The sequence below is a fragment of the Gallinula chloropus genome (genome assembly GCF_964237585.1).
Source record: "Gallinula chloropus genome assembly, chromosome: 1".
Taxonomy (NCBI): Eukaryota; Metazoa; Chordata; class Aves; order Gruiformes; family Rallidae; genus Gallinula; species Gallinula chloropus.
Window position 1 is genome coordinate 15,625,918 of NC_140085.1, and position 27,785 is coordinate 15,653,702.

The 27,785-nt window shown below is 39.4% G+C and overlaps 1 protein-coding gene across 1 annotated transcript; it reads left to right on the forward strand.

Moving 5' to 3' along the window:
• On the forward strand, nucleotides 1–27,785 carry PIK3CG (phosphatidylinositol-4,5-bisphosphate 3-kinase catalytic subunit gamma). Its single transcript, XM_084279579.1, has 10 exons — nucleotides 1–2,010; nucleotides 6,691–6,756; nucleotides 6,868–7,093; nucleotides 11,270–11,373; nucleotides 13,472–13,618; nucleotides 14,786–14,876; nucleotides 18,845–18,975; nucleotides 19,581–19,692; nucleotides 21,620–21,777; nucleotides 26,677–27,785. Exons 1-10 carry the CDS (start codon nucleotides 7–9, stop codon nucleotides 26,956–26,958), a joined length of 3,321 nt encoding a protein of 1,106 aa, XP_084135705.1. The 5' UTR covers nucleotides 1–6; the 3' UTR covers nucleotides 26,959–27,785.

Genomic DNA, 27,785 nt, shown 5'->3' on the forward strand with positions numbered 1-27,785 from the left:
TCTGGCATGGAGTTGGGGGATTATGAACAGCCTGTTGTTATGAGAGAAGAAAACAAGCGAAGGAGAAGAAGAATGAAACCTCATTGTACGTCAAGTAATTTGTCATCAATGGAACTGATATCCATTGAATTCATTTTACCTACCAGCAATAAACAAGGTAAAGCACCGGAGGTTATGTTACTCGAAATAGCCGGCAACTGTACGGTGGAGCAAATGAAAGCACAGATTTGGATGCGTGCAATAGAGATGAGTCAAACCACAGACTTCTACCATACATTCACCCCAGATCAATTTATTCTGCAGTATCAGAAGAAAGGGCAGTGGTATGAAATTTATGATAAACATCAAGTATTACAGACATTGGACTGCATACTGTACTGGAAAGTGTTACAGAAAAAGGTAGGCAAGATCTATGTTGTCCCGAAACAAAAACCATCAGAAGAGGTTCAGGAATTTCAGCGGCAACTTAATAACTTAATTGGTTATGATGTCACTGATGTAAGCAACGTGCACGATGATGAACTAGAATTTACCCGTCGCAGATTAGTCACTCCACGAATGATAGAGGTAGCCTGTAGAGATCCTAAGTTGTATGCGATGCACCCATGGACAACATCTAAGCCACTCCCAGAATATTTATTTAAGAAGATTACTAATAATAACATTTTTATAAACATACACAGAGGAACAACTAGCCAAAAAGTTAAAGTGTCAATAGATGACACTCCAGATATGATTCTCCACAGTTTTTTCACAAAAATGGCAAAGAAAAAGTCTTTGATGGACATTCCTGAAGATCACAGTGAACTAGATTTTGTTCTCAGGATTTGTGGCAGAGATGAGTACATTACTGGAGAGACACCAATCAAAGATTTTCACTGGATAAGACAGTGCCTTAAGAATGGGGAAGAAATCCACCTTGTATTAGATAATCCCCCTGACCCAAATGAGGATGAAGTTCAGAAGGAAGAATGGCCCTTGGTGGATGACTGTACAGGTGTTACAGGCTATCATGAACAATTGACAATAGATGGAAAAGATCATGAGAGAGTTTTCACTATTTCTTTGTGGGATTGTAATAGGAAATTTAGAGTGAAAATAATTGGCATTGATATCCCAGTTTTACCAAGGAATACTGATCTTACTGTGTTCGTAGAGGCTAACATTCAACATGGGCAGCAGCTCCTTTCACAGAGGAGGACTTCATCAAAGCCTTTTACTGAGGAGGTTCTGTGGAATATTTGGTTGGAGTTTGATATCAAAATCAAGGACTTGCCTAAAGGAGCGCTCCTGAATCTTCAGATATACTGCGGCAAAGCACAGGGACTGTCCACAAAGACAAACCTTCAGTCGCATGAATCCCCCAACTCTGATTCAAAGTGCAAAACTCAGCTTCTCTACTATGTAAATCTTTTGTTGATAGATCACCGTTTCTTGCTGCGAAGTGGAGAGTATGTGCTCCACATGTGGAAAATTCCAGGCAAGGGGGAAGAACAGGGAAGTATCAATGCAGACAAACTCACATCAGCAACTAACCCGGATAAAGAAAACTCAATGGCTATCTCTATTGTGCTGGACAAATACTGTCACCCAATTGCCTTGCCCAAGCACAGGATAACGTCAGACCCCCAAGGGGATAGGACACGAGCTGAAATGCCCAACCAGCTTCGCAAACAACTTGAAGAGATCATAGCAACTGACCCACTTAATCCACTTTCTCCCGAGGACAAAGAACTGTTGTGGCACTTTAGATACGAAAGCATAAAGCACCCCAAGGCATATCCTAAGCTGCTTAGCTCTGTGAAATGGGGACAACAAGAAATAGTGGCCAAAACATACCAGTTGCTAGCTAAAAAGGAGGTTTGGGATCAAAGCACTTTAGATGTTGGACTCACAATGCAACTTCTGGACTGTAACTTTTCGGATGAAAATGTCCGAGCAATGGCAGTTCAAAAACTGGAAAGTTTAGAAGATGATGATGTTCTTCATTATCTTTTACAGCTTGTGCAGGTAAGGTATATTTGCATTGTTCAACTCAGCCTTCCGGGAACATTTGCATTACACCATCGTCATTCCCATTTTATCAGGCCTCGTTAATAATACCCACTTTTGAAATCTTCAGTGTTTAGTCAAAGCAGCAGTAGTAACCAAATTAACCCAAAACACACTTACTTTCTACATTTTGCCTTGTTTCTATGTTGTTATTTTTGTGCTGCTGTTGCCCTATGTCTTACAATTTGCATCTTGCATTTAGAGTAATACGTTTTTATGGAAATTGTCAACACCTTTTCCTATCAGGTCTGAATCGTACACCACTATTGACCTCCTTACCCATAGCTTAAAAAGAGTGTAGACAGAAAGTAAAGGCAGATGTTGACATGGGCAAGGCCTAAATTAAAATCTGGGTTTGGGTTTTAGGTCAAGAATAACAGTGTAGTTGCATAGAATGTTGTGATGACTTGCTGTGTCCAGTTCTGGAGTCCCCAACATAAGAAGGACATGAAACTGTTGTAACAGGTCCAGAGGAGGGCCACGAAAATGATTGGAAGGCTGGAACACCTCTCCTATGAAGACAGGCTGAGACAGTTGGGCTTGCTCAGCCTGGAGAAGAGAAGGCTCAGGGGAGACCTTATAGTGGTCTTCCAGTACCTGAAGGGGCCTACAAGGAAGCTGGGAAGGGACTTTTTAGAGGGGCATATAGTGATAGGATGAGGGTAAATCGTTTTAAATTGGAAGGGGATAGACTTAGGTTGGATATTAGGAAGAATTTCTTTGCTGTGAGGGTTGTGAGACAATGGAACAGGTTGCCCAGGGAGGTGGTGGCTGTCCCCTCCCTGGAAGTGTTGAAGACCAGGTTGGATGGGGCCTTGAGCAGCCTGATCTAGTGAGAGGTGTCCCTGCCCATGGCAGGGGGATTGGAACTTGATGATCTCTGGGGTCACTTACAACCCAAACCATTTTATTATTCTATGACTTCAAACTCGTTATGTTAAGGAGACCAAATTTACCTACCAGCTTCCAAATTTTTCTGAAAAGTAAATAAAGAGTTGCCAGGACTCCATAATAAGATTAAAGCATTCTGTGAAGTTGGGTGAAAAACTGTGTTTTCAATGGCAGTGATTCACCACTGTTTTGCTTTGAAGCGCTTTGTGTGCAGATCTGCCAGATGAAATGTTGGGAAGGTTTCTATCAGTTATACAAGAAAATTGGTTTGCTTTTTTGCAGAGTGGTGCTGGAACTGGGCAGCCTGTCAGTCTGATGGCTGATGAAAGGTGTAACCCTGTGGTTCTTCTTAGTAAATGCATACCCTGAAGCAAGATGATTTCACAGGCTTCCCACACCAGACAGGCAGACAGGGCTCTGGTTTGGGTGGAAAGGCTGTTGCCCTGCAGAGCAGGAAATACTTTTTTTCAAAGAATCAGAGGATAAAATTGGCATTCAAAATAAAAAATTTAAAAAACCCCAAAACTGCTGCAGCCTGGGAAGATGCGGGGTTGTGGGATGGGGTTTTTAAGTTTTTCAAGTTCAGAGAGAGCTTAGGTTCCCAGGAAAATGAAGTTAGTATTTCAGATTTGCTGCGCATCAGTAGTGCTTTAAACAAGACCTTTTTAGCCTTGTCTTTGCTTGTCTGAAGATTAAACTCCCCAGGCAGAATTTATGCACTTCTGCATTAACCGAAGGAGTCGCAACAGTTACCTCATTGGGCCACCCACGTAGCTGCTGCTATATATATGCTTGGATTGTGAGCTTTTGCTGTCTACATGTGGCTCAGCAATTTTCTTCGTTCTTATATCCAAATTAGGGGGTTGGGATGGTGATTGGTTGCTATCCAAGTGCCTGAGAGAATGGGGGAAATACTGGGTTTTTTCCATTTTTTTGGGGAAATTATGTCTTTTGAGGAAGTACAAATCTGGAGAGTTTTAAAAAGAACAAATCTCTGTAACAGTAAATTAAATTACTGTAGCATAAAATCATAGTAGCTTAGCTACACGGTGTAGTAAGAAAATAAAAGATTGCCATCCCCCAAAAGGAAAAAAAAATACTAGATCTCAACTTTTACCTCTCTGCTGCTTCCTTGGTTTTCCTTCATTGGCTAACAATGAAGCAACAGGCCATCAGCATCCTGCAGAAAAATATTGGTAAGACAGTGCATTTGAAAATCCACATTTTTCAGAGGCTGGTTGTCAGTTACTCCTCTGCTTGGATGGGCACCTCTGAGTTCTCTCCTGCGAAGGGTCATCCCTTTTCACATGCAAGGCTTCATAAAAGCTTTCTGGCTTATTTCACCCTGCAGAGGATATTCTCCTTTTACCAACCGATAGAGACAGAAATCAAACAAACATTTTATTTCCCTCCAAGTTTTTCCCAAATTGAAGCAGACAAATAGAAAGTCTGTCATTCCCTCTGCAGTTGATAAAACATGGATAGGATAGCTAAAATATAACAAAATTAGTTGTAAAACAAGCACCAACAACTGTACTGCTTGTTTATGGCAGTGAGTAAAGTTCTTCTGCTGAGCTGACAAGGCAAAGGTACATGCAGGGACCTGGTGAAGTTCCAGCAAAAGTCATTTTTTAAAAACTACCTTTTATTGTTGGTGTCCAAATGTTGATAATTGACTTTGCGAAGAAAAAAGAAAGCTGGGATTGACTTTTTAAAATCATTATTTCTAAACTGTAAGCATAATAAGGATCCTCATAATACATTTTTCTAATAGTCTTTTATTATAAAATACATTTGCAGCCTTAATATACAGAGGTTTTGGGTTGTAGCAATGGCCAGTTGTTTGTCTGTCTTTCATTTTTAAATGGTTTTTAAAGGATATGCACAGAGCACATTCAGCAAAGCATATACCAGAATGAGGTTTTTAATAGGTTTTCTTGGAACTGTAAGCAAATCAATTTGAATTTATGTAATAATTATTGCTTTTAGGTGCCTTACTGCAGTGAAAATTAATCTTTATTAAAAACCCCTCATATCTCATAATCTCATACACAGAGTAAAAGGATCTATATATTTTTAAATCAGTTTATGTTTTTGAGTTCTCATTATTTTTCCTAAATAAGATGGTATTGCTTGGGGAAATAAAACAGTTTTGCAGAGACAGTCAAGACAGTTCTTGCAGAATTATGACACTGTAGAAGGGCAAGTCTGGTGCTTGATTTTCTTGCCTGTCTCTCAGCCAGCAGCAGGAAAGAACAAGTCTTTGTACCATAAGTTGGTTCATTCTGGAAGGTTGATTGAGAGAGCTTGATTTTTTTAAAGTTATTTTTTTCTTGTTGAATGAACCCACGGGTCAGTTTACAGAATTTCAGAAATAGTGTTGATATTTTAATAATGAAAGAGAAAACTGCTGCAGTACTTTTAAGAGTTTATAAAGCCCTGTGATGTGTTTGATGAATTTAGTAGACCTCTGCTGATGGCTTGGTTGCTTCTTTGTAAGCTGCAGACCACAGTGATCTTGAAAGAGCCATTATATTCTGTTGAATAACTATTGCTAGAGGTTTGCATACTTTGCTGCTTCTGAAAGCTGAGCGTACTACATGCACCCAGCTCCCTGCGCATCCCTTTGTTTTCCCTTAATCTCCCTACATGCCGCTTCCTGGCTCTCTGTTCCCAGAACCTGAAGCCATTCACTATCCCCTCAGTCCACGTCAGGGATTTTGTGACTGTTTCAGAGATTGTATGCTGCATATTTTTTTCTTGCCATGGAGTATCCATGCATATCCTTTTTCTCTCATAAACTTAATTCAAATCTGCAATAAACTTGAGTCCCTCAAGCAATGGGAAAGAAGCTACTGGAAAAACCGCTTGAAGTGGATAAATTCCCTGGCACAGCCCAGTGTTGGCAGTATCAGAGTTTTCTGGTAGACCATTTCACTTGGTTATTGGGATGGGAGGGAGAATAACAGCAAAAAAGAATCCAATCCTGGCACTTCAAAAAAGTTGTTGACTTTTTGTTTCCACCCTTTTTGGCAGTAGCTTGGAAATATCTGTGGGCTTGGGTGGAGGGTAGCAGCTGTTGGAAGAGAAGAAATACATCTGTACTCACAGTCACTCAAAAAAGTTCTGGTGAAGTCCTCCTCTTAATTGTACTCCCTTAATATAGGATGTGCATCAGAGCTTTTATTCTATTTTGTGGTTTGTTAGGGGATAAAGGCCAGAATGCCTGAGGCTAGATCTCCAAAAAGCTGCTCCTGTATCCTGTGCTTGCTGGAGAACCAGCAGTGAACCTCAGTGCCCCAGTTCCAAAGTAGCAAACCATTCTTTATTCTTGAAAATTTTCATTAAAGAATGATTACAAATACATCATTTAATTTGGCAGTAGTCTTTTCAAGCCTTCTCTGTGTCAGTCAGACTGCAGACTGTTTGCTGACCTTGCTGATTCTTCCTGCTTTGTTCACATGCCTTCGTGAGCTCAGATCGCTCTCGCTGGTTAGCTACTCCCTGCATTGCTTTATTTGTGGCATTAATAATACACTTGAAAAGAACATGTTGCAAATACAAAGTGCTTCTTGAATCAGAGAGAAGCTATGCTTTTTTTTTAACTTTGTTTCCTCACATGACCTGTTTTGTTATAGATTTTTCTCCCTTTGCAGCAATGCGCTGTCTAGATGTCATTGGTGAAGTACAAGTGGAATGGGATCTTAAATATCTTATTGACAAGTCTTCTATGTTTGTATTCCTCAGGCTGTAAAATTTGAGCCATATCATGACAGTGCATTAGCCAGATTTCTGCTGAAACGGGGTTTGAGAGTAAGTATTTAAAAACCCAGCCAACTTAGGCTACAGTTACTGACTGGCATTGTTAAAACTCTTTGTCAAGAAAAGCATGCTGATTGTAGTATTTTTATTTTTCATCTCTAGAACAAAAGAATTGGTCATTTCTTGTTTTGGTTCTTAAGAAGCGAGATTGCCCAGTCCATGCATTACCAACAGAGGTTTGCAGTCATCCTAGAAGCCTATCTTAGGGGCTGTGGAAAAGCAATGCTACATGATTTCATGAAGCAGGTTCAAGTCATTGAATTGCTGCATACAGTCACAATGGAGATAAAATCAGTTTCTGCAGAAAAGTATGATGTCACTTCTCAAGGTATTTGCTAACAGTCCTTTCTTCATTTGTAATAATACTGGGTTTTCTCTTTGGGTGTGAAAATCTAGGCAGCAAAATGTACTCTTTATTTTGAAAAATTATGGATAAACTACTGTCAAAGGGCATCATTATTACTCCTAAAATGCAGTGTAAATTAATAGTGGCTGAACCAGTAATACAGTTGTTTGCTCGTTCCATCCCAAAAGTAGAAGAATAAGTGTTAGAGACAGCCAGTGTGTTCCCCATGCTTTGGCTTATCTTCTCGAACTTCATGCCATGCAATTGGGAAACAGCTGCGTTCTTGTACATAACCCTTAGCTGAATGCCAGCACTGAAGAAAGAAACAGTACACTAATATTAACTGGAAATGAAGAGAAAAAATGACACTTGCCAAGAAATACAGCCTTACCCGAAGCAGTCACTAAAAGACTTTTGGCAAGACCAGGGAGGATTCCAGTACAGACTCTGTTAGGCCATGAAAGTAACTGGTGGATCAGCAGTGAATAGACAGAGCACAACTTTTGGGTTTTCTGATGTGTTGAAGAGGAGTACTGTGAGACACAGATGTGGTATTGTTACTTCTAGTTCCTGTAAGCACTGCTTTGGAAGACGTGTTAGGGTTATGCAATGCCTGTTTACCTCTGGGTTTTGCCTGCCTTTCTATTTTCTCCCCTCAACTTCCTTAAAAGATTGTTTGTCATCATTCCTGTTAGTTGCTTGGTGCTGAGAGTAAGTGTGAGAAGACATAAAACAACATCCACATTCTAAAAGCTGTGGAGAGACTCTTCTGGCATGTTCTGGTATGTTCCAGGCCAGGAAGTCCCTGATTCAGAAAGCTGTTTGGCTGTACGGAAGTGGCTGCAGTGGTGTTTCAAAAGACATTTGAAGGAAATATGCATTTATTCTCCAATATATAATGTAATAGCAGTTAGGTTACCACAGAGTGTGAGTTACAGCACTTATTGAACCCCTATATGAAATATTCTTTCTAAACAACATTCTTAAAATGTTCTATCATCTAAATATATCTGGTCAGAATCCCAGGTTTTGGAAAGCAACTTCACAGCCTTGCAGATGTACATGTCTGTTACAGCAGTGGTCTCCATAATGCATTCTCTTTGAAGGATATGTGGGCAAAGAAGAAAAGTTTCCAGAGAAAGCAATCATATTAACGCCCACCAGGTTTTGAAGTAAAAGAATCTTTGCATGTAATGTACAGCAGAACATTGAAAGATGACTTATATAATTGACATTTTCACTGAATAAGGCTTCCTGAAACTATGGAGTGTCCTACTAATGCTGAATCTAATTTAATTTATTCTCAGATTATTGAGGATATGATTTTTCCTACTGGTATTCTCTACTTCTTTCATTTTTAAAAATGTATAGCCTAAAATTTCTTTTTCAGTTTATTGCTTCTACTTTTGCCCCATCATTTCTGATGTTCATAGTTGTTTATGTTTTCAGTCTGAATGTTTCAGACCATTTCATTTCATTCTGTCATGCAGCCTCATCTAATTCTTGCATATATTTTCCTTCTTGCAGCATTTGTGGGTATTTTTTGAAGAATGAATTCCTTCCTGTCCATACGAGACCAGTAGTGACCATGCTGCCAAACTGTTTCTTTCACTATTCATTTAATCTGTTTGCTTATGTTTCAACATAGCAAGTAATAATAAATAAATAATTGTTAATAAGCTTATTATCTATTTAATAAGCTTAATTTCCTTTGAGGTGTAGAAGGATAGATATAGATTTAGATTAGATGTTAGGAAGAAATTATTCTCAATGAAGGTAGTAATGCACTGGAACAGGTTTTCCAGGGAACCTGTGGCTGCCCCCACCCTGGCAGGGTTCAAGACCAGGCTGGATGGGGCTTTGGGCAGGGTGGGCCAGTGGGGGGTGTCCTTGCCCTTGGCAGGGGGCTTCCAACCCAAAGCATTCTATGATTCTGTATGAAATAAAAGCTATATGAAAAAAAAAATCTTGAGATCATAATATTACAATTTGTCTGGGATTATCTGCATTCGTCAGCACTCTATTAGATGATTTGTCTCCCAAGAATGTATCTATGCAGCTGTTTCTTCTCTTAAGTGGCCCAGCACTTTGTTCTTAAGCCAGAAATTGTTTTAGCAAGAGTCTTCACTTGCATTTTAAAATTGGCTAATTGCTAATCTTTATTAGCTCCAATTGGTTGGTGTACAGTTTTCGAATTACAGTACATTGCAGTGAAGGGGCTTACTGCAAACAAGGTAGATTTGTCAAGGCATCACTAGTTACATTTTAGAAAGCTGTTTCATGACCCAAGTTACTACAGCCTAGGGTGGGCTTTTTTAGTTTTCGTTTGGTTTTGATTTTTTTTTAAAGTTGTCTAATTATAAAGTCCACTTATTAACTCCTGTATCTTGCAGTCAGATTTATTTATTTTTTACTAGAGGAGATACAAAGTTGGTCACCTGGCATTGCTAGGTAGTTCTTCTCTAAAAGCCTTTAGGATAAGTGTAACATTTGTGTTCTGTGAGTTCTCAGGTAACTCTTTTGGCCCAACTTTGATAGCAGCTTTTGAAATGTCTTTATTTTCTGGACATGAGTAGACAATGCATGCTTGCAGCCCAGAAAACTGCATCACTAAAAATGTCACCACCAGGTTAAGGGAGGTGATCTGCCCCTCTACGCAGCTCTCGTGAGACCCCACCTGGAGTACCGTGTCCAGCTCTGGAGTCTCCAGCAGAAGAATTGCATAGAACTGTTAGAGTGAGTCCAGAGGAGGGCCATGAAGATGATCAGAGGGTTGAAGCACCTCTCCTGTGAAGACTGGCTGAGTGAGCTGGGGCTATTAAGCTTGGAGAAGAGAAAGATCCAGGGGAACCTCATAGCTGTTTTCCAGTACCTAAAGGGTGCTCATAAGAAAGATGGAGACAGCCTTTTTGGTAGGACAAGGGATCATGGTTTTAAACTAAAAGGGTATAGATTCAGACTAAATATAAGAAAGACATTTTTTATAATGAGGGTGGTGAAACACTGGAATGGGTTGCCCAGGGAGGTGGTAGATGCCCCATTCCTGGCAATATTCAAGGCCAGGTTGGATGGAGCTCTGAGCAACATGATCTAGTTGGAGGTATCCCTGCTCATTGCAGAGGGGTTGAACTCTATGGCCTTTAAAGGTCCTAACCCAAACCATTTTAAAATTGTATGATTTTATGATTTTGTATATTAAGTATCCAGGTCCATGTCTAGCTTTCGTATTACAGTTTTCTTTGCTCTTTAATTTTTATCTCCAAAATTACTTGAACATGTCTGTTCAGCCTCTGCTGTATAACTGCAGTTTCTTTTAGATCAGTGGTCAGGTCTTTGCCCTAAGGAAGGGCAATACTGAGTGTATTGGTATGCCACTAACCCTTGCTAGCTGAGATGAGCAAAGGGCACTGTATGAAGTATAATGCATACTGTACCCAGCTGAAGATTCAGAAGTTTGAGGCTCTATGAATGAAAAAAAATCAGTTTTATATGAACATTAAAATTATTCATAGTAATGTACAGCAAATTGTCTTCTTACTGGAATGTGAGATTAAAAAGGCTGTGCTGTGAAAACAATTCTAGGAGGATAGGAAGTTCAGTATCTCCATAGTTAAGAGTCCTTATGATTACAGTATAATTGACTCCTAAGGATTCCAAAGCTATGAGTCTGTCTGCAAGAGGTAGGTCAAAATAATACTGGAAAATGTGAGGTGCTTTTAATTGCCTTGTCCTTCTGAGCCTTTGAGGTAGGTAGTTCAGTGTTTCCTTGGCAGCTGTAAGGGCAAAATATTTTTCAGTGTGTTTTGCTGTGTTTTGTTTTTTAAATGAAAGGTGACATTTCAGTGTAATCGCCTGAGTCTTCAGAAAAACACCAAGCAAGCACTGTGCAGTGCTTCCAACACTGTGTAGAGGGCACATGACTTGTGAGGTGCTTGAAGAGATACCTTTAAGTACCTGATACAGCCCTGACCATTAATAGTGCAAGTTAAAGAGTCTCTCTGTTCTTCAAACCAGGACATCCATGAGGAGAGCAATTTAAAAAGTAGCTGAATGGAGGCAGTTTTTAGCAAAATCAGGATGCTTAACAAGTTTGATTACCTATAACATTTTTGCCTTTCAAGTTTTGATTTCATTGTATTTTCTTACGTGTAATTGCAGTTATTACGCAGCTGAGGCAAAAGCTTGAAAGACTACAGAGCAGCAACCTTCCAGAAAGTTTCAGAGTTCCATATGATCCTGGGCTAAGAGCAGGAGCCCTAGTAGTAAGTATATTCTGAGTATCTACAAATCCTTTTTGGAAAAAATCTGCTGTTTGCAGGTACGTGTCACTTGGTGAAAATTTTTGCTCATATGCCTGAAGGTCACATTTCATCATGAATATGATGATGTTTCATGGACTCAGTTTGTTCCCAAAGCTATCAGCGTTATTCTAAGTGTAATTACATTCCACCATGCACTAAAAAATGCAAGAACCTGTAAAATCCTAATAATTAAATGGCAATTTTGATTTTTCCATTACTTTAATCCAGGATTTGAACAGGTTTTTTTGAACAGGCCTTTTGTTTCAATACCTATATAAAACTGGTTTATCTGAAGTCAGTTTCTGTTCCTCCAGTTACTTTCTCTCTCTTACCTTGATTCATATCTGTCATTAAGGTTTAGGTCCACACTTTCATCTTACTGGCAAAAATGTCTACCTTAACTATTTTTGATTTTTCAATGTCTCTGTATTGCTTTTATTAGGTAAAAATACATTAAGAATTTGTTAGAAGTACATTAAGAAGCACTTGCTGGTTCCAGTTTCATGGTGAAATTGCAGTGGTTTATGGCAACTCAGTTAAAAACAAGATTAATAAATCAGCAGATGTAACAAAAGGAAACTGGCTCATGCATCTACTATGCAATGTGAGGTTTGGGTCAGTGAAGATCATTGGATTCACTTGATGTGCAGGAAGGAGCCTACAAGAAATAAATCCCTTTTTTTTCCTCTTAGCTAAGGGCAGACAAACCATCCAAGCTGAGGAATTGCCAAATACTAGGATACTCATTTGAGTAACTGGTATTAGTTCTCTAGGTCTGGCCATGTTTCTGTTAAATAAAATCTGTGCCTTGATAGACGGGCCACAAACTAGTCTGTCTTCAAGCTGAGAAGGTTAAACACCTCACAGCTGGGCACGGCTGAAGTGCTGTCAGTACAGAAGTCAATTCAAACGTCCCTTGCTCAGAAATACAGAATTTGTGGCTTCTTAAATATTTTTTCCTTGATTGAATTTAGCTCTCTTCTTTTTGTGTATGAAAATCACCAACTGCATGACAAAACATGAATTTCAAAATAAAATAAAAGATCTTTCTGGATTTTCTAGTTTTCATTCACTCGGGGAGTATGTGGCCCTACCAGGACCTTCCTGGATGAAAGAAGCACTAGATGTACAAGGGCAGGTAGCTATGCCCCAAAATAGATGGATTTGAGCCTTTTATTTAACAACTTCTATCCTTTTAAAAAATAAGAATGGTAAAACCTGTTTTGTTTTAAATTGCAAGGTCCTAATCTCAATCTATGAAACATGAATATTCCAAAACACTCTTCTCTGATGTAATTGATTTTGTCAGCTCTCAAGCACTAATCTACAATTGCTTTTATTATCTTAGATAGCTTTATTGTAAGTGTTCAACAGTGAACCGGGAGTACTAGAATAGAAAGTATTACATACTACAGTCATATTAGACATAATTACTTGAGAAAACATTTGAAATAATACAATTTCAGTAGTTTCAGTGCTGAATTTCTCAAGATGAAAAATGTAATAAAACTAAGTAGGAAAATTATTTTCTTATTTTATGATTGATTATGTTAAATTAGTTTCACAAATGCCATTTTCTCCATGAATTTGAATAATTTTCTAAGGGAGTTGAATCAAGCAATCTGGAATAACTGAAGTTACTACAAATCGGAAGGGTGGATGATGTGGTAAATTGTATTGGGTAATGACTATATTCTGGTTTTGCAAAACACCTCTCCGAGTGCTGTTGTGAGGGTCCATTATTTCCCGGTTTGGTCAGAATCTCTTATTCCTGGTTTAAAAGGGCTTTTTTTTTTTTGGTGTGTGTGTGTGTCTGAAACAGATTTAGAAGCTCTATATCCAGTTTCAGGCATGCCTTTTCCTTTATCCTTTAACTTATGTTAGAAGTTGTGCAGGTTGAGCAAGGCTTTCTGCGGCAACTGAATAGCATTCCTCACATGTGCTTTCAGTGGATACAACTTACTGGAAGTTGGTAACCTACTCTTGTCACTAGTGTGTAGAAAAGATTCGCTGTGTTGGTGTTGGAGTACGATGGCTAGCAATAAATGTGTCTTCACAGATTGAAAAATGTAAAGTAATGGCATCTAAGAAGAAGCCCCTCTGGCTTGAGTTTAAATGTGCAGATCCAACAGCTCTATCAAATGAAACCATTGGCATCATCTTCAAACACGGAGATGACCTCCGTCAGGACATGCTTATTTTACAGGTATGATAGCGAAAATGTATAAAGTGAAAATGTGAAAATTTTAAAATATTTTAAAACTGTTTTAGTTTTCAGAAGTGTGTATACCTTACCTTTACTGTCCATGTGAAATAGGAGGCTGTCTTTTAAACTCTGTATGGCAAGGCTGACATTCAAAACTCTCATGTTACTGTGTTGTGGGTTAACCCTGGTGGGATGGGGAAAGAGGAGAGGAAGGGTAAAAGCAAGAAATCTTGTGGGCTGAGTAAAAAATTGTTTAATAAGCAAAGGAGAAGTGGAAGAAGAGAGGAAGAAAACAAAACAAGTGACACAAAGGCAGTCACTCGCCACATCCCGTGGGGAGACCAAGGCCCAGCCAGTTCCTGCGCAAAAGCCAGTTAACCTTCCTCCCGCCCTTCCTCCCTGTTTTATCGCTGACCGTGACATTATTCAGCATGGAATATTTCTTAGGTTGGTGTGGGTCATCTGCCTGCTTGTGTCCTTTCTCTTGTGCACTCAGGATCTGTTCGCAGTGGGGGCAGAGTGAGAAGTAGACTTGATGCTCCGCAAACACTGTTCAGCAACAGCTGGAATATTAACGTGTTACCAGCATTGCTTTGGTCACCAGCCTAAATCATGGCATCGTACAAGCTACTCTGAAGAAAATGAACTTCAGACCCAGTGCTGTTACACTGTCGTCTCCTGCCACGTGCCATACATACTTCATATTTGGTGTTCTAGAGAAGGAATCTTATTTAGTGACAGATGACCTCTTTTTCTGATGAAGCATTTTTGTAATTTATTTATGCAATGGGTGAAGTTACAAGTGGAAAACAAATCATTAGATAATGTTGCTCTAGTAATATTTCAGTGATTGTTCTGAAAGTGTTTGTTAGCACTTTTGGGGATATTTATGGGAAAAACTGAACATACTAATATATTCAGTCTCAGCTCATGTAGAAATCATAACAGTAAAGATTGCCTGAGCACAGAAGAGATGAGGAAATATAAACTGTGGTTCTGGCATTGATAATGTTGAATGGCTGCACAGTTTCTGTATTTACCTCTTAATCTGTAAAGTAGACAAGTAAATTGAGTCCCATCTCAGAAGTCCAGGTAGTATTATTTGAGTAGTAAAGTGTCCAAATAATTTGAAATAACTTAGTGCATATGCTGTTGGTTTTTTATTAGATTCTTCGAATTATGGAATCCATTTGGGAAGCAGAATCCTTGGACCTCTGTCTGTTACCATATGGTTGTATTTCTACAGGGAACAAAATAGGTATGTGGTCACACTTACTGTGATTAGAAATTCGAAATACCGTAGGTACAAAAGTCAGGCATGGGAGAACTGTTCTAGTATGCACTGTTGTCACTGTTACACTTGCAGTGAGCAGCCTTCAGCTGCATCTTAGCAATAGTTTCTGTGCTTCTTGTGGGTATCTGTCAACTGCTCCAGTGGCTTAACTGACCGTGATTCCTGTGCAAGTCCAGCTGTTTGGGACCTGTGCAAGTTTCTCTTAATATTTGGTATGAAAAAGTGGTAAGAGTGACTTATTCAAGATGGGTTTTTATGTGTTAATAAGAATAAAAAAGGGAAAAATGTTTTAAAAAAACATACTTTTTTTTCTTGACCTAAAGCTTCATACCGTGTACTGCACAGAAGCAATAGCATTACTGACCAGGATGCTCAGGCAATATTTCTCAGTCGGTGTTAGTTCCTGCAGGAGAGGTGATCTACATTCATAGTGGGAGAAATCAAGTAGTAGCTGACAAAGCTTCTGGAGAACTGTGTGATGATATGTAGAGCAACCAGATCAGCCCTGGAAGAGTCTGATTACATCCAGAAATGCCAAACTGATGTATAATTTATACATCCTGATGGTTCCGAAGTGACCGTTTGTGGTTGGATTTGCATAGAGTATGCACCCTAGCATGTCCTCATTGCACAGCTTCCTGGTATCCAGATAATACCAAATTGACTGTGGAGCCAGTTTTGTTCAGCAGTTCTTGAACGACAGGCTGGAGGAAACCCTCTTCAGTGTAGAAAAATTGGCCATGCCCAAATGAAGCAATTGTGCTGAAAAAATTGCTTTGGCTGGTGTAAAATGTGGGTCAGGGAGACAGATTAGCCAGTACAGCTCTGCCATTTGCTTAAAGCTTGAACATGTGTAAAAATCAGCAAGTTTGTTCATTCCTGTCCTCGGTGTAGTTGGCAGTATGATGGTAACTGCATGGATTGGTGAAGTAATGACCTAAGGCAAATGTCGCTATGTGTCTCCATGAACTTCAGCTTTTTAGTTCTTTACTTTTTCGGTAATATATTTTGCTTTATGGATTGAAGGATAATGAACTGGGTCCAAGTAAAATTAAGAACTCTTTTTAATATGTATCTGTAATGTATTCCTCTCTAAAATCCACTGCCACATAAAATTTTTATCATCCTTTCTTTTGACTTCAAGATATCTCAGCAATGCAGAAAACCCAAGCTCACTGATAAAATATCTGGTAGTGTGACATAAAAGAATTTCCTCTCCTAATATGTGTTTAAAAATTAAATAAATCATGTTGATAGAATTCTAATAATAAAGGAAATGGAACATTATATATCTGCATACTAACTGGATGGTTGGGTTTTTTCCTCTCCTTTAGGTGGGTTATAAAACCCCCTAATTTTTAAGAGACTTTTTAGGATTTAATTTAATTTTGTTTAAAATCCTCTTAAGAGAATGTAATATATTGAAATAATTGAGGAAACTGGAGGAATTCTGACAATGATCCTAGCATTCCTAAGATACAGACTTTCATTAATTCTTAGTTATTTCCCCATTCTTTTATCTCAAGGAAATAATTGTTTATTTTCCTATACACATGGGGAAGATGTAAGAATTTAGAATCCTTTCAGCACTACAGTAGGGGCATGGTTCATCACATGAAGAGTACTGTTCAATTTGCTGAGAATACCCACAGCCTGAATTAGTAACACCCAAAGTGGAACATTTTGATGTAGACCTTATGCTTGTTTGGAATAAAACCAAAGAGAAGTGGCATGCAAATGTCCTGTCACAAAATTCATGTATTGTCTTCTTCCAAGCTTCTCCTTCCCTCCCTCTTAGTATTTCTGTGGAGCTGGGGCAGTTTCAGTTTGTTGACCCAAGGACAGTGCCACATTCTACACTGACTGCAGGGAAACAGCCAGGTGTCTATACCTGGGCCTGGCATCCCCTCCTAGCTAGAACTTTCTCAGCCTGTTGAAGACATCAGCATTCAATGCAGTTTGCAGTTTTGGAAACCTCTCTCCTCTCCACTGCTGCTGCCATGCATCACTGGTAAAAGCTCGTACCTCCTCTCTCCCGTTGACATGGCCGTACGTTCCCAGCTCTGCGAGGCAGTTGCGCTACTTACTGTGCTGCATCGCTGCCAAATTTAGGAAGTTCAAGCTGGCACTTAAATTAGGAGTCACCTGCTTTAGAAGCACAGGCTCCCAGAAACACAGCATACTGCATTTACTGCTGCATTTCCTCCCAGTTGAATGCAGCCCAGCAGAGATCCTCTATCCCAGTACTGAAGCCTTGTCTAGGACTAACCATACCTACTGAGAGGCAGGTCTGTGTTTTAGAAAGATTTGCCAGTAGAGATATTCCTTCAGGTAACCTTTTTTATCACAATACCTTTAGAGTATTTACTTGGGCAAAAGAAGCCACACAACATTCTGTGTGGGTGTTACACCACTCCCTGGGCAGCACAGTGGGGAATGATCAGTAAAGGCTTCTCATTAGCAGCGGTTTTAAAATCTGGGGACTTTTCATGCTGCTATTCATCATAGCCATGCTGGGGCAAGTCTTAAATGCCAAGGGAAGCAGAAGATGCTTCCTGCAGCAATTTGATGTCCGGCAGAGGGAGATTTGTGAGCACAGGCAGGGAAAGACTTTTCAGCAGCTGGAGGATGATCTGGAGCTCACTCCCAGGAGGAAAAGAACAGCTTGACAGGCACAGACCAAAATGTAGAGCTTTTTAATTTGGCAGTGTTGGTGGTGGGTTTTGGGGGTCATATTTCCACAATAGTTTTATTACAAACAAATCCAGGCCACTCTCAAGACAGAGGAAATTCCTCCAGGGGCATTCAGCCGTGAATCCAGCCATGAGTGGAAGGCAGGGGCAGGAAGAGATGGCTGTGTTGTTACTCAGTTACTGCAAAATTTGCATGTAATTCAGTAATTGTGAATGGGTAGGACTGTGAGTAGATAGAAATTCATCCATTTCAAAGGGAGAGTCAAACTGAAACCAAATGAGAAACTGCTTTGAATCGCTTTGGGGATCAAAGATAAACAAGCAAACAAAAATAGCCTTTTAGCTGGAACTGAAGCCAGGCTTTCACCTAGAAGACACTGAACTTGGATCTGAGGAAGAAAATACAATATTTCCAGTTAACAATTCAGTGCCACTGGAATCTGACCTTCCCCATACAGGCATGCCTAGTACCAGGGCAAGACAGCCTTTGCTAGTCTTGGCTGTAGTGCAGAGCTGTGTTGCAGCCTCTGTCCCTGCTCTTCTCTCTGGCTTCCCCTTCATCACATGCCGTGTTGGTGTGAACAACAGAAGTCCTTGTTTCTGCACCGTATTGCTGGGATGTGCTGCTTTGCCTTCAGGAGGATCTGTTCAGGTTTTCAGGCCCCTGAGCCCCAACAGCCAGAGCTTTCCACCAGCCATCCCACTGCTGTACCTGAGTGTGTACTGGTATTTCTGATGCTTTCTGTGCATAGGCTGACTTAAGCATAAATTTGGTTTACTGCAGGAGGACCAGCTCTGTTCTACTGGCAACGCTCGCTTCCCCAGGCTTGAGCAGTGCTGCAGTTTCCCTTCAGCTCTTCAAATTTGTGGAGCTGGAATCAAATTGGTGCAAATGCCAGTGATGCCTGGGCCTTCTGCAAGAGGTCAGGACAGGAGGTAGTTCCTTTCCTTGGGAGAAGGCTTATGCAGAGGGTCCCCACTCATCATGGGATTGTTTCTGTTTAAAAAGGTTTTACATTCTTGTCAAGGACTTAGGATGCCAGGCTAGGTATGAGTTCTGGCTGGTTTCAGCTGGGAATGAACATGAAACACTTGCTTGTAAAATAAGTTTCTTCTCACAACTTGCAAAGTTTTGCAGTTGATTTAAAAAACACAGTTTTAAATTTAATTTTGCATAATTTTAATATGCTTTGATATAAATGTCATAACTTCTTCTAACTCCTTCCTGGTTTTCTCTAGGAATGATTGAAATTGTGAAAGATGCTACAACAATTGCCAAAATTCAACAGAGTACAGTTGGCAACACCGGTGCATTTAAGGATGAAATACTAAACCAGTGGCTCAAGGAAAGATGCATGATTGAAGAGAAGGTGAGTTCTTTGGATTTTTAAGTACCATTTTCAAATGCACCCTGCTGATTTAGGAGCACAGAGCCTGTGCTTGTGTTTATGTTACGTGAGTTTGAGAAATGCTTTCATTTTCCCTGCAGTCAGCCACGGGTGTCTGAGGAAGAGCCTTCAGCATCCAGCTGGCAACTGAGCTCCTGAGAAACAAGATGCTTTACAAATTAGTCCTTTGTCAGTGGTATTTAGAAATGATACTTAAGGAGCAGATTGAAAGGGCATCTAAGAACACTGAAAGGCAGTGTGGTTTCAGAGGATTTAAATACAGGTTTGGTTACTCACAGCTCCGTTGCTTAGGTAGGTCCAGTGACCTACTAGAGCTTTCTGCCAGCTTTTCTCTCAGAAATTATGGATGGTTGTATGCATACTTTATTTGTGTGAAAGGATAGAGCCTGCTCACACTGTACAATCTAGGGCTGTGATCTTAATCACTTGTGTACTGTGTGCTGGTATTTTATAGGACTATATCTAACTGTTGCTAGATACGTGTCAACAGAAAGGCATGTGACTTTGAGAATGACTGAATTTAGTTTCTAGCATCGAAGCATTTAACATCTGAGATTTATTTTCAGTTTCAGGCAGCTGTGGAAAGATTTGTTTATTCTTGTGCTGGATACTGTGTGGCAACCTTTGTACTTGGAATAGGAGACAGGCACAATGACAACATTATGATTACAGAAACAGGTGAGTTATTTTTTGAGAATTTCATAGAAGCAACAAGGACTGTCCATACTTCACTAGGTTTATCTTTCATTTTTAATAAATAATGCATTTAACAATGAGTAAAGAGACACAGTCCAGTTCTGTCAGCATTGTTTACAAGTTCAGATCCTCCTATAACATCAAAATGTCACCCCTTCTGGCTCTCATATAGGCTCTAGATATTTATTATTAACAATGCCATTCTTTTCCAAGGACAAGTTGTTGCAAACTAAGTCATGAGGAATGTAAAACTAATTTATTTTAGTGGATAGATCTAACATCAAAAAGCAAAATCACTTTAAAAGCAGTCAGCTGTTCACCTGTCTGAAGTATGGATGTGGCTCTGACAGTTTTCAGTGGAACTGTAAATGTGTGAGGATTCAGATGATACTGGACTATTTCCACTTCTGAGGAACTTAATTGCTTTATATAACTTTGTAGAAAATCCTAGAAAATGTGTTATGTGGAATGTATTGGTCTTGCTACTGCAGTCTGTGGGATGGTTGCAATCCTCCTGAAAGAACCACAATTTCTTTGTATTACCAACTTTGGGAATTATTTCTACAGCTGCATATTGATTCATCCCTAGTTTTAATTACCTATGGAAGCACCAGAAAGGACCCCAGAATGAGCAGTACATGTGGAGGGTTTTATTTCACCTAAGAAATTCACTTCCAGTTCCTTGATCCTTTTGCTTCATAACTAGTCTTTACATAATGATAAGAGACAGAAAATACTTTGGGGCTTAGTAAGAAGGCTGTATATTTAATATTAATCATACTATGGTTAAAGTTTTAGCAATTGAAGGCTAGAGAGAAGATGTACCCTGAAGGCAGAAATGAGCTAATTGAAGACTACAGTATAAAGTTCACCAAAGTCCTTGAGAAAAAGAAAACAAAGAAATGCTTTAATTTCAACATTATATATATTATATTGCAATATGTGATATAATGCAATGTTAGTGCCCATTGGCAGAAAATGAGGAACCAGTCAGGAGAAAAGGAGACAGAAAGGTAATTCTGTGGTGGTCAGGAGGAGGCTTGCCTTAGAGTGGTAAACAGGTGCTGTCTTCGGGAACAGAAGCCAGAAGTCTGAGAGGTCTGCAGAGAGTGTCAGATTTGGGAGGTTAAGAGGACATGGAACACTGGGACATCTAAGGATGTTCCACCTCGTAGGTATCACTCTACATCATTTGGTGTTTTCTCTTTTTTTATACATGTACCACTGTTACCAATCCATGCTTTTAAGTAACCATGCTCTTTTATCCTGACACTTTGTCTGCCAGTGGAAGTAATAATCTGGAGAGCAGCAGCACTGTCCATTCTGTAGGTGTAGCAGTCCTTAAAAGTGAGATTTAATCACTTTCCTGGGAAGTGATACACTGCTACAACCTCGAAGTTATCCAAAGGGACACAATACAAACTTACTCTGCACAGAACAGGGTGGTTTAGAAATTGGTAATGCAGGTCTGTGAGGAAGAAGCATGTTCTAGTGAATGATGTTAGCCAAGGAACTGGACAGCACCAGACTCCCATGGGTATCTGAAACATAATCCCCAAGCCTTTTCCAGGTAGCGATGTGCTGGGAGCTGATTATTAGGGATGTGAGACACAAGCTTTCCTTGGTTCATTTTTGAGAAGCTGTGAGGGTATGTTTAGAAAATAGAGAAGTTCTGCCAGGTTTTTAACAACTGCCAAAGATAAATAAAAACTAACTTTGCCAAGAGGACAGAATTATATATTAAAAAAAAAAAAGGGAGAGGGAAAATAGACTTTTCTGATAAATGAAAGTGTGTTCGTGTATGTGTATATATATAAAAAAGAGGTTTTAGAATTATTGTAAATATAAGAAAGCATTCTTCAAAGTTTACTGTATTTGAGCCTAATTGTGACTACTTCTCTTTATGAAGGTAACCTTTTCCATATTGATTTTGGCCATATTCTTGGGAATTATAAAAGCTTCCTTGGAATTAATAAGGAAAGAGTTCCTTTTGTGCTGACTCCGGATTTTCTGTTTGTCATGGGGACTTCTGGAAAGAAGACAAGTCTCCATTTCCATAAATTTCAGGTAAAGAGTGAATATCTAGCTGCAAATCAATCAAATAATGTTTTTTACCTTCAGGAATGAGCATTAGTGCCTTAGTTTTCAAAGGTTTAGCCTTCTTGGTATTATGTTAATAAAATGTACTGAATCATAATACAATTCCTGGATATTTTAGACCCCACTAAATTATAGGTAGGATTATGGAAACTAGAATTTAGGCATCCACAATGCCACATAAAAAAGCTTCAGTTAGCAGCAGACCTGATAGCCTGTCCTTTCTTTGTTTCTTGACTGAAAATACTTTATAGAGAGCTTCAGTATTTGTGCAGTTGGAGGAGACTCAAAGCACTAAGTGCAGGCTTCTGTGCAGGATGAGCAGGTGCAAGGCATTTCTCAGCTGGCTTTGACAGTGTTATTCCCTCCTGACCTGCCCTGATGTTCTGGGCTGGAACTGCTGCATCTGAATAGAAATCTGCGGTGCCCCTAAGCTATGTCAGATTCTGGTTTTGGGAAGTGGGTGGTCTTAATGCACTGAAAGAAAAGAACGGTGTTAAAAATCTATTCTTGTGCAGCTCCTATTTGAAATGGAACCCTTCTGAAACAGTTGTGATTTGTCAAGCTTGTGTAGGACCTGGGCGAGCGGGAGCAGAGCATAATGCTCTTTAGTGTGTTTAATGAAATGGCTGAGAGCATGGCTGAGCAAAGTGAATGGATGTCTGGGGTGGTATTTCTGTGCTCATCTTTAGGTATTCTAAGTAAGCGCCTGATTTAGAAAGCAGGTTCCCTATAATATCAAAGGAGAAAGTCTCTGAAGAGTGTGAGTCAAAGCAGAAGCCTAAGTTAGATTGCCACAGTCTAGATTCCCTGTGGATGAACCAGTCTCCCTGTCCTGGTAAAGAGCCTGTTTTTTTATCCTGGGTACCTAATTAAGGTTCTTGCTGTTGGATAGTGAGTTTATCCCTTTGAGCATATACATGGTTGTACAGCAAGTAATGAGGCAAGAGCCTCTTTGAACCAAGACTTCTGAAAGCAAGTAAAGAACCAGGTGTGATTTTTGAGCCCTTGTGTTGCACAAGGACTAGCTTTATCTCAGTGCAGGGGTTTTGAGGGGGGCTTGTAGCTGAAAAGATGGAAGAGCAAGGAGGGCTTTGCTGTGGGAGGCGGGTGCTCTGAGAAGCCTGTGAGCTGTGCTGCCTTTAGGAAGAATGCCGCTGCTGCAGCTCTAAGCCATGTGCAAGTGCAGGGCTGCAACACTGTGCTTGGGTATGTCATTGCATAGAAGACCTCTGCTGGAAGCAGAAAGCAGTTCAAAATGTGGGAGTGTGCTAATGGAGAATTGGAAGACCAGCCATCTAGTCTAGGTGAGCGCAGTGAGGAAATGCCAGTGTCATTAACCAAATGATTAATGGCTTTACCTTTGTGAACAGTGCAACCTGGTCATTGGAAGTGGGATGATCTAGGCACAGGCAGTAATGCTGACCAAAAAGTCTAAGTTCAATTCCAGTTCTGCTGCATTAGATACAGTTCATAAACTGCAATCCTGATAGTACATGGAATGACTGTTTTGTCTCAAATACCAATAGAAAGAGTGCTAAAATACTTCCATACAAGTAAAATAGTAACACAGAGCAAGATTTGCATCACACATTTTGCTGTTAAAAATGTTTTAATTATATGATAAGAGTACAAAAATAAACAAATTTACAGCTTCACTTTTCGACTGGCTGGTTTCATCATGTTTCCTGATACTGAGGGATTCATTCAGTGTGCCTGCTGACTCATTCATGCATTAATGGAAAAGGTTCAGCATTTATCCTTCATTAATTTTTAAGAGCATCTCTCATTAATTTGTACTTCAACTACATTAAAATAGGTTGTACTTTAGAGGAATCCTTTGTTTTTTACAGGCTTTGGTGGTTTGAATATTTGAAAATGTCCTGTATTTTTCAATTGCATTTCTCTGTCATTGGCTGGATACAGTCCATACAGATGTGTAAGCCATAGCTCGTGTCGCCGGTGTCAGGGGAGGCTCATTAGACAAGTATTTTTGACCAAAGTTCACTGCAGCAGAGTATGGTTTGTTGAAGGTGAACTTCTAAAGCTGTCAGAGCCCTGGCAACTTTTCTGGAACTAACAGTGAAGCTCATTCCTGTTAGTTCTTAATCTATCTAAATTTTGCTTTCCTTTTTGTCTGCTTTCCTTTTGAAGGTTTAGTGAAAGTTAGAGACCAGAGGTTATTAATGACATCACAGAAGTGCTTAGTAGGATGCAGGATTTGATGGTCTTTTGTCCTAATCACAAAAGTGTATTTAAGCATGACTTCATCTGAGAAGACAAGTATTTTTCTGTTCCATCTGTGAATTTTTCAGCTGCCTCAGTACTGTCCAGATTTCTCTTGCTCTGCCATGTATGGTAGAATTTCCTTTCCAGCCTTTGGCTGCAACCCATTCAACTCTCTCACTCCTGTGTATACACAACTTTTTCACTTCTTACTTGCAGAAACCCTTCAAAGAGCATCATCTGAGGGGCTTTTCATAGTGCATTGAGCTTTTTCCACCTACCTATTAGTAGTATGCCTAAAATAGCTTTTGCTAGTTTTTGCTTTCAATTTTGAATGCATTTTTTATACATTATATTTATTTAACTCGTTATTTTTTGTTACTCTGTTAACTTAGTAATAGAGATATCTGTATTTTCTGTACTAATCAATTTCTGTACCGTTTGTTTATGAAACCTCCTGTATTTGGTTGTCAGGTAAAGGTGACAGAAAGGGTGTACAATTCACCACTGAAAAAAAAAAGCTTGATTGTAATAGAGTGTACAGGGAAGGGATGGCCTGCGTAGCAGGATTTGGACCCTTAGGATACTCATACTTAGGACAGTTTCAGGCTCTCAAAATAATTATTGTTTCTGTCAATTGGACACAGGGATTTTGATTTCTCCTCAGCTCCTCTCATTTTGCCTGTGGCTTTAGATTAGTTAGCAGCTTTCTCTGAATCTCAAGGTAGACATCTCCTTATCCTTCACACATACGTATGTGTTGGTTTTGATTCTCTCTGCCTCTCTTGGAAATGTAAAAATTAGTTTTCTTGGAAGTTGTTAATTCAAAATTCCATTCAGTTCCTGTCTGCATAAATAACTGTAACAGGCAGATACAAATCTTTCAAATCTTTTGAATTCCTGGAAGCACTGCCTCTGAGATGCAGCGATGCCACGTTCTTGACTGCATAATTGTTCTTCTGTCTCAGACACCGCAGTAGTGAGATGCATCATCCATAGAGAAATGTGAAACCTTCTTTGATATAACTATAAAGAGCTTTCAGCTCTTTCAAGAGGAACAAAGCACACGCTAACTCTTGTGACAAGATTTCCCTGTTTGAAGTTGATAATACATAAGTAGAAATGATTTTTTTTTTATTTTTTGCCCTGGTGCCATGGAGAGAAACTAATCCCTGTGATAAGATGATGGTGTTTTCTGTTGTAAATTGAGCTTTGACCAGTGCAATTTAAATTCTGCTTCGCTAGAGCTAAACTAACATTAGAGTTCCTGAGTATGATCTTATGTCAGGTAAGAATTTATTTGGAAACAGAGTGAAAGATTTAAGGTCCCAGACAGTAAGAAAAAAGAAACCTTACAGACAGATCTTCAACATATCATCTTCCTTCCTTTGTACCTTCCTAAGCTGTCTGGTCCGTTTTCTGGCGTCGCTGATGTGAACAGTGATACATGTTAACTTTATTTGTGCACTTCTTACTGTTTCTAAGGAAGAATAAAGCACACACCTTGTCCAAAATAAATGGTTTCTAGAGGGCTGAGGAGATGTGGTGAGAATCATTTTAGAAATGCATATACTTTTGTGAAAGGGTTAAATTGAATATTTAATTAGGTAAAAATTAGCATTGCTTCAGTTGTGGTTTTAATAGCAACAACCTTCTTGGAAATATTTTTCATCTTTTTACACTACTGCATTGAAGGCCCAATTTAACTTTCTAATAGAGTATTTCTTAATTGCGTTGTCTCCCTTAAGATGTTATTTCTAAAAGTAAATGAATAATAAATTTAATATAAGAAATAATTTCAGTTTTGTATTCATCACTTGGTGTTAAATATTCTCTTAAAAAGCACTGTGTGTTTTTTCAAGCTGCAGAAGTTTCATTCTATTGAAGATTGTGGTGTTAAACACAGATTTCATATATATAGAAGTGAAAAAGCTATTAAAAAAAAAATCATCTCTGGAGTCCAGTATGACAGTAGATAAACACAGAGGTCGTACAGCAAGGCAGTGTGCCTGGAAACTTGAGCTGTCCGCTGGAAAAATGTCTCAGAACACCAAGCCTGAAAACTCCATTAAATAAGGCATCACCTCTGCAAAGTTAATAGATACGTGTGTGTGTGTATATGTCCTCACACAGAGGATATATATATCTCTCTATATATAGATATATATATATACACACACACACAAGCACACAAAGGATTCCAAATGGTCCCCCAGAGATGCTGCTTTATCCGGTATCACTTGCCAGCCACCGCCTTTCAATGGGAACATACCAATTGGAAAGGAAGCCAGTGAATTATTGCTGTCTCTTTCAGCGGCCACAGAAAGAGATAATACAGCAGGGAAATTTAATTTGAAATTCTGGTGAAGCTGAGTTTATGCTTTAGTAATTAATATTATTTTTAAAAGCCTTTTAGTCTGCACAGCAGAACAGTACTTGCTGCCTCACGCTGTAGTGACGAGTGAAGTAGTACCGAGCGATGGGTGCAGAAGGGTGTTTCTCGTTCCCGCTCAGGTGAGCGGCTCTGGTGGGTCTCTTCCCTCTGATGAACTCGAGGGATCGAACAGCGTTGGGTAATGTCAGTCTTGGGAAATTCCTGCCCCATCCCCTCATCAATTAACAATAAATTCTTCTCTCTTGTAGGACGTATGTGTGAAGGCTTATTTAGCTCTTCGCCATCACACGAACCTGCTGATCATCCTGTTCTCCATGATGCTAATGACTGGAATGCCACAGTTAACCAGCAAAGAGGATATTGAATATATCAGGGATGCACTGACTGTAGGGAAAAGTGAAGAAGATGCCAAGAAGCATTTTCTTGATCAGATAGAGGTTTGCAGAGATAAGGGCTGGACTGTGCAATTTAACTGGTTTTTACATCTTGTGCTTGGAATCAAACAAGGAGTGGAAAAGCATTCTGCTTAGTATTTTATGTAAATTAACTGTGGGTGTGAATGGGAGGTTAGTGAGTCTGCATGTGATTTATGAATTCTGAATAAACAAGCAGTCAGAATTGCCTTTACGTTGCTGGCAGCTTAAATGGATCTTCTGAAAAGGCAAGGACTTTTGCTCTGCCCCTCCAGAAGATCTTCCTGCAGTTAGATTTATTTTTTATTAATGTCTGATGATTCTTTGAGTTGCTGGATCCTTTTAACTAGATGCTTTGTTGGTGTGGCCTGCATTTCTTCTTGTTTTCTTTAGTAGTTATTTCAGGTAAAGGAGGAGCTTGAGTAAGATGATAACCTGCAGACTCAGAAAGAAATCCCCCATGACTTTACCTTAATTGTTCATGAGGATAAAGCCCTTCAAAAGCAGAAGAATCTATTTTAAAACTATGGTTATATTGAAATCCTTGTAGGCAGCTGACTTCCTCCTCAGGATGGCTTACACTCCAGAGTTTTTTGCCCACATCCTTCTCTTCTGTCCCTTCCTTAACATGTTGTCAATAGAAAACAGCTTTTTGGCTCTACCACCAGAGGAAATTACCTTGCTGTTGTTGTAGCCCCCTGATGCAGACAACTGAGCTTGACTGTCCTGTCCTGTCCTGCCAGGAGGGCTTCAGAGTTGCCTGGAAGCCCCTCAGCTTTGAACCTGAAATTCTGAAGGTTTAATTTTGAAAGGTTTGGGTTTTTTTAATTGTACTTTTTAATGGGGAATGTCCATATTATATTACAGATTCTATTCTTACTGTAAAGTTATTAAAATTCCACCTGTATAGTAAAAGCTTTGTAGAAAAAGCAATGGTACTTCCT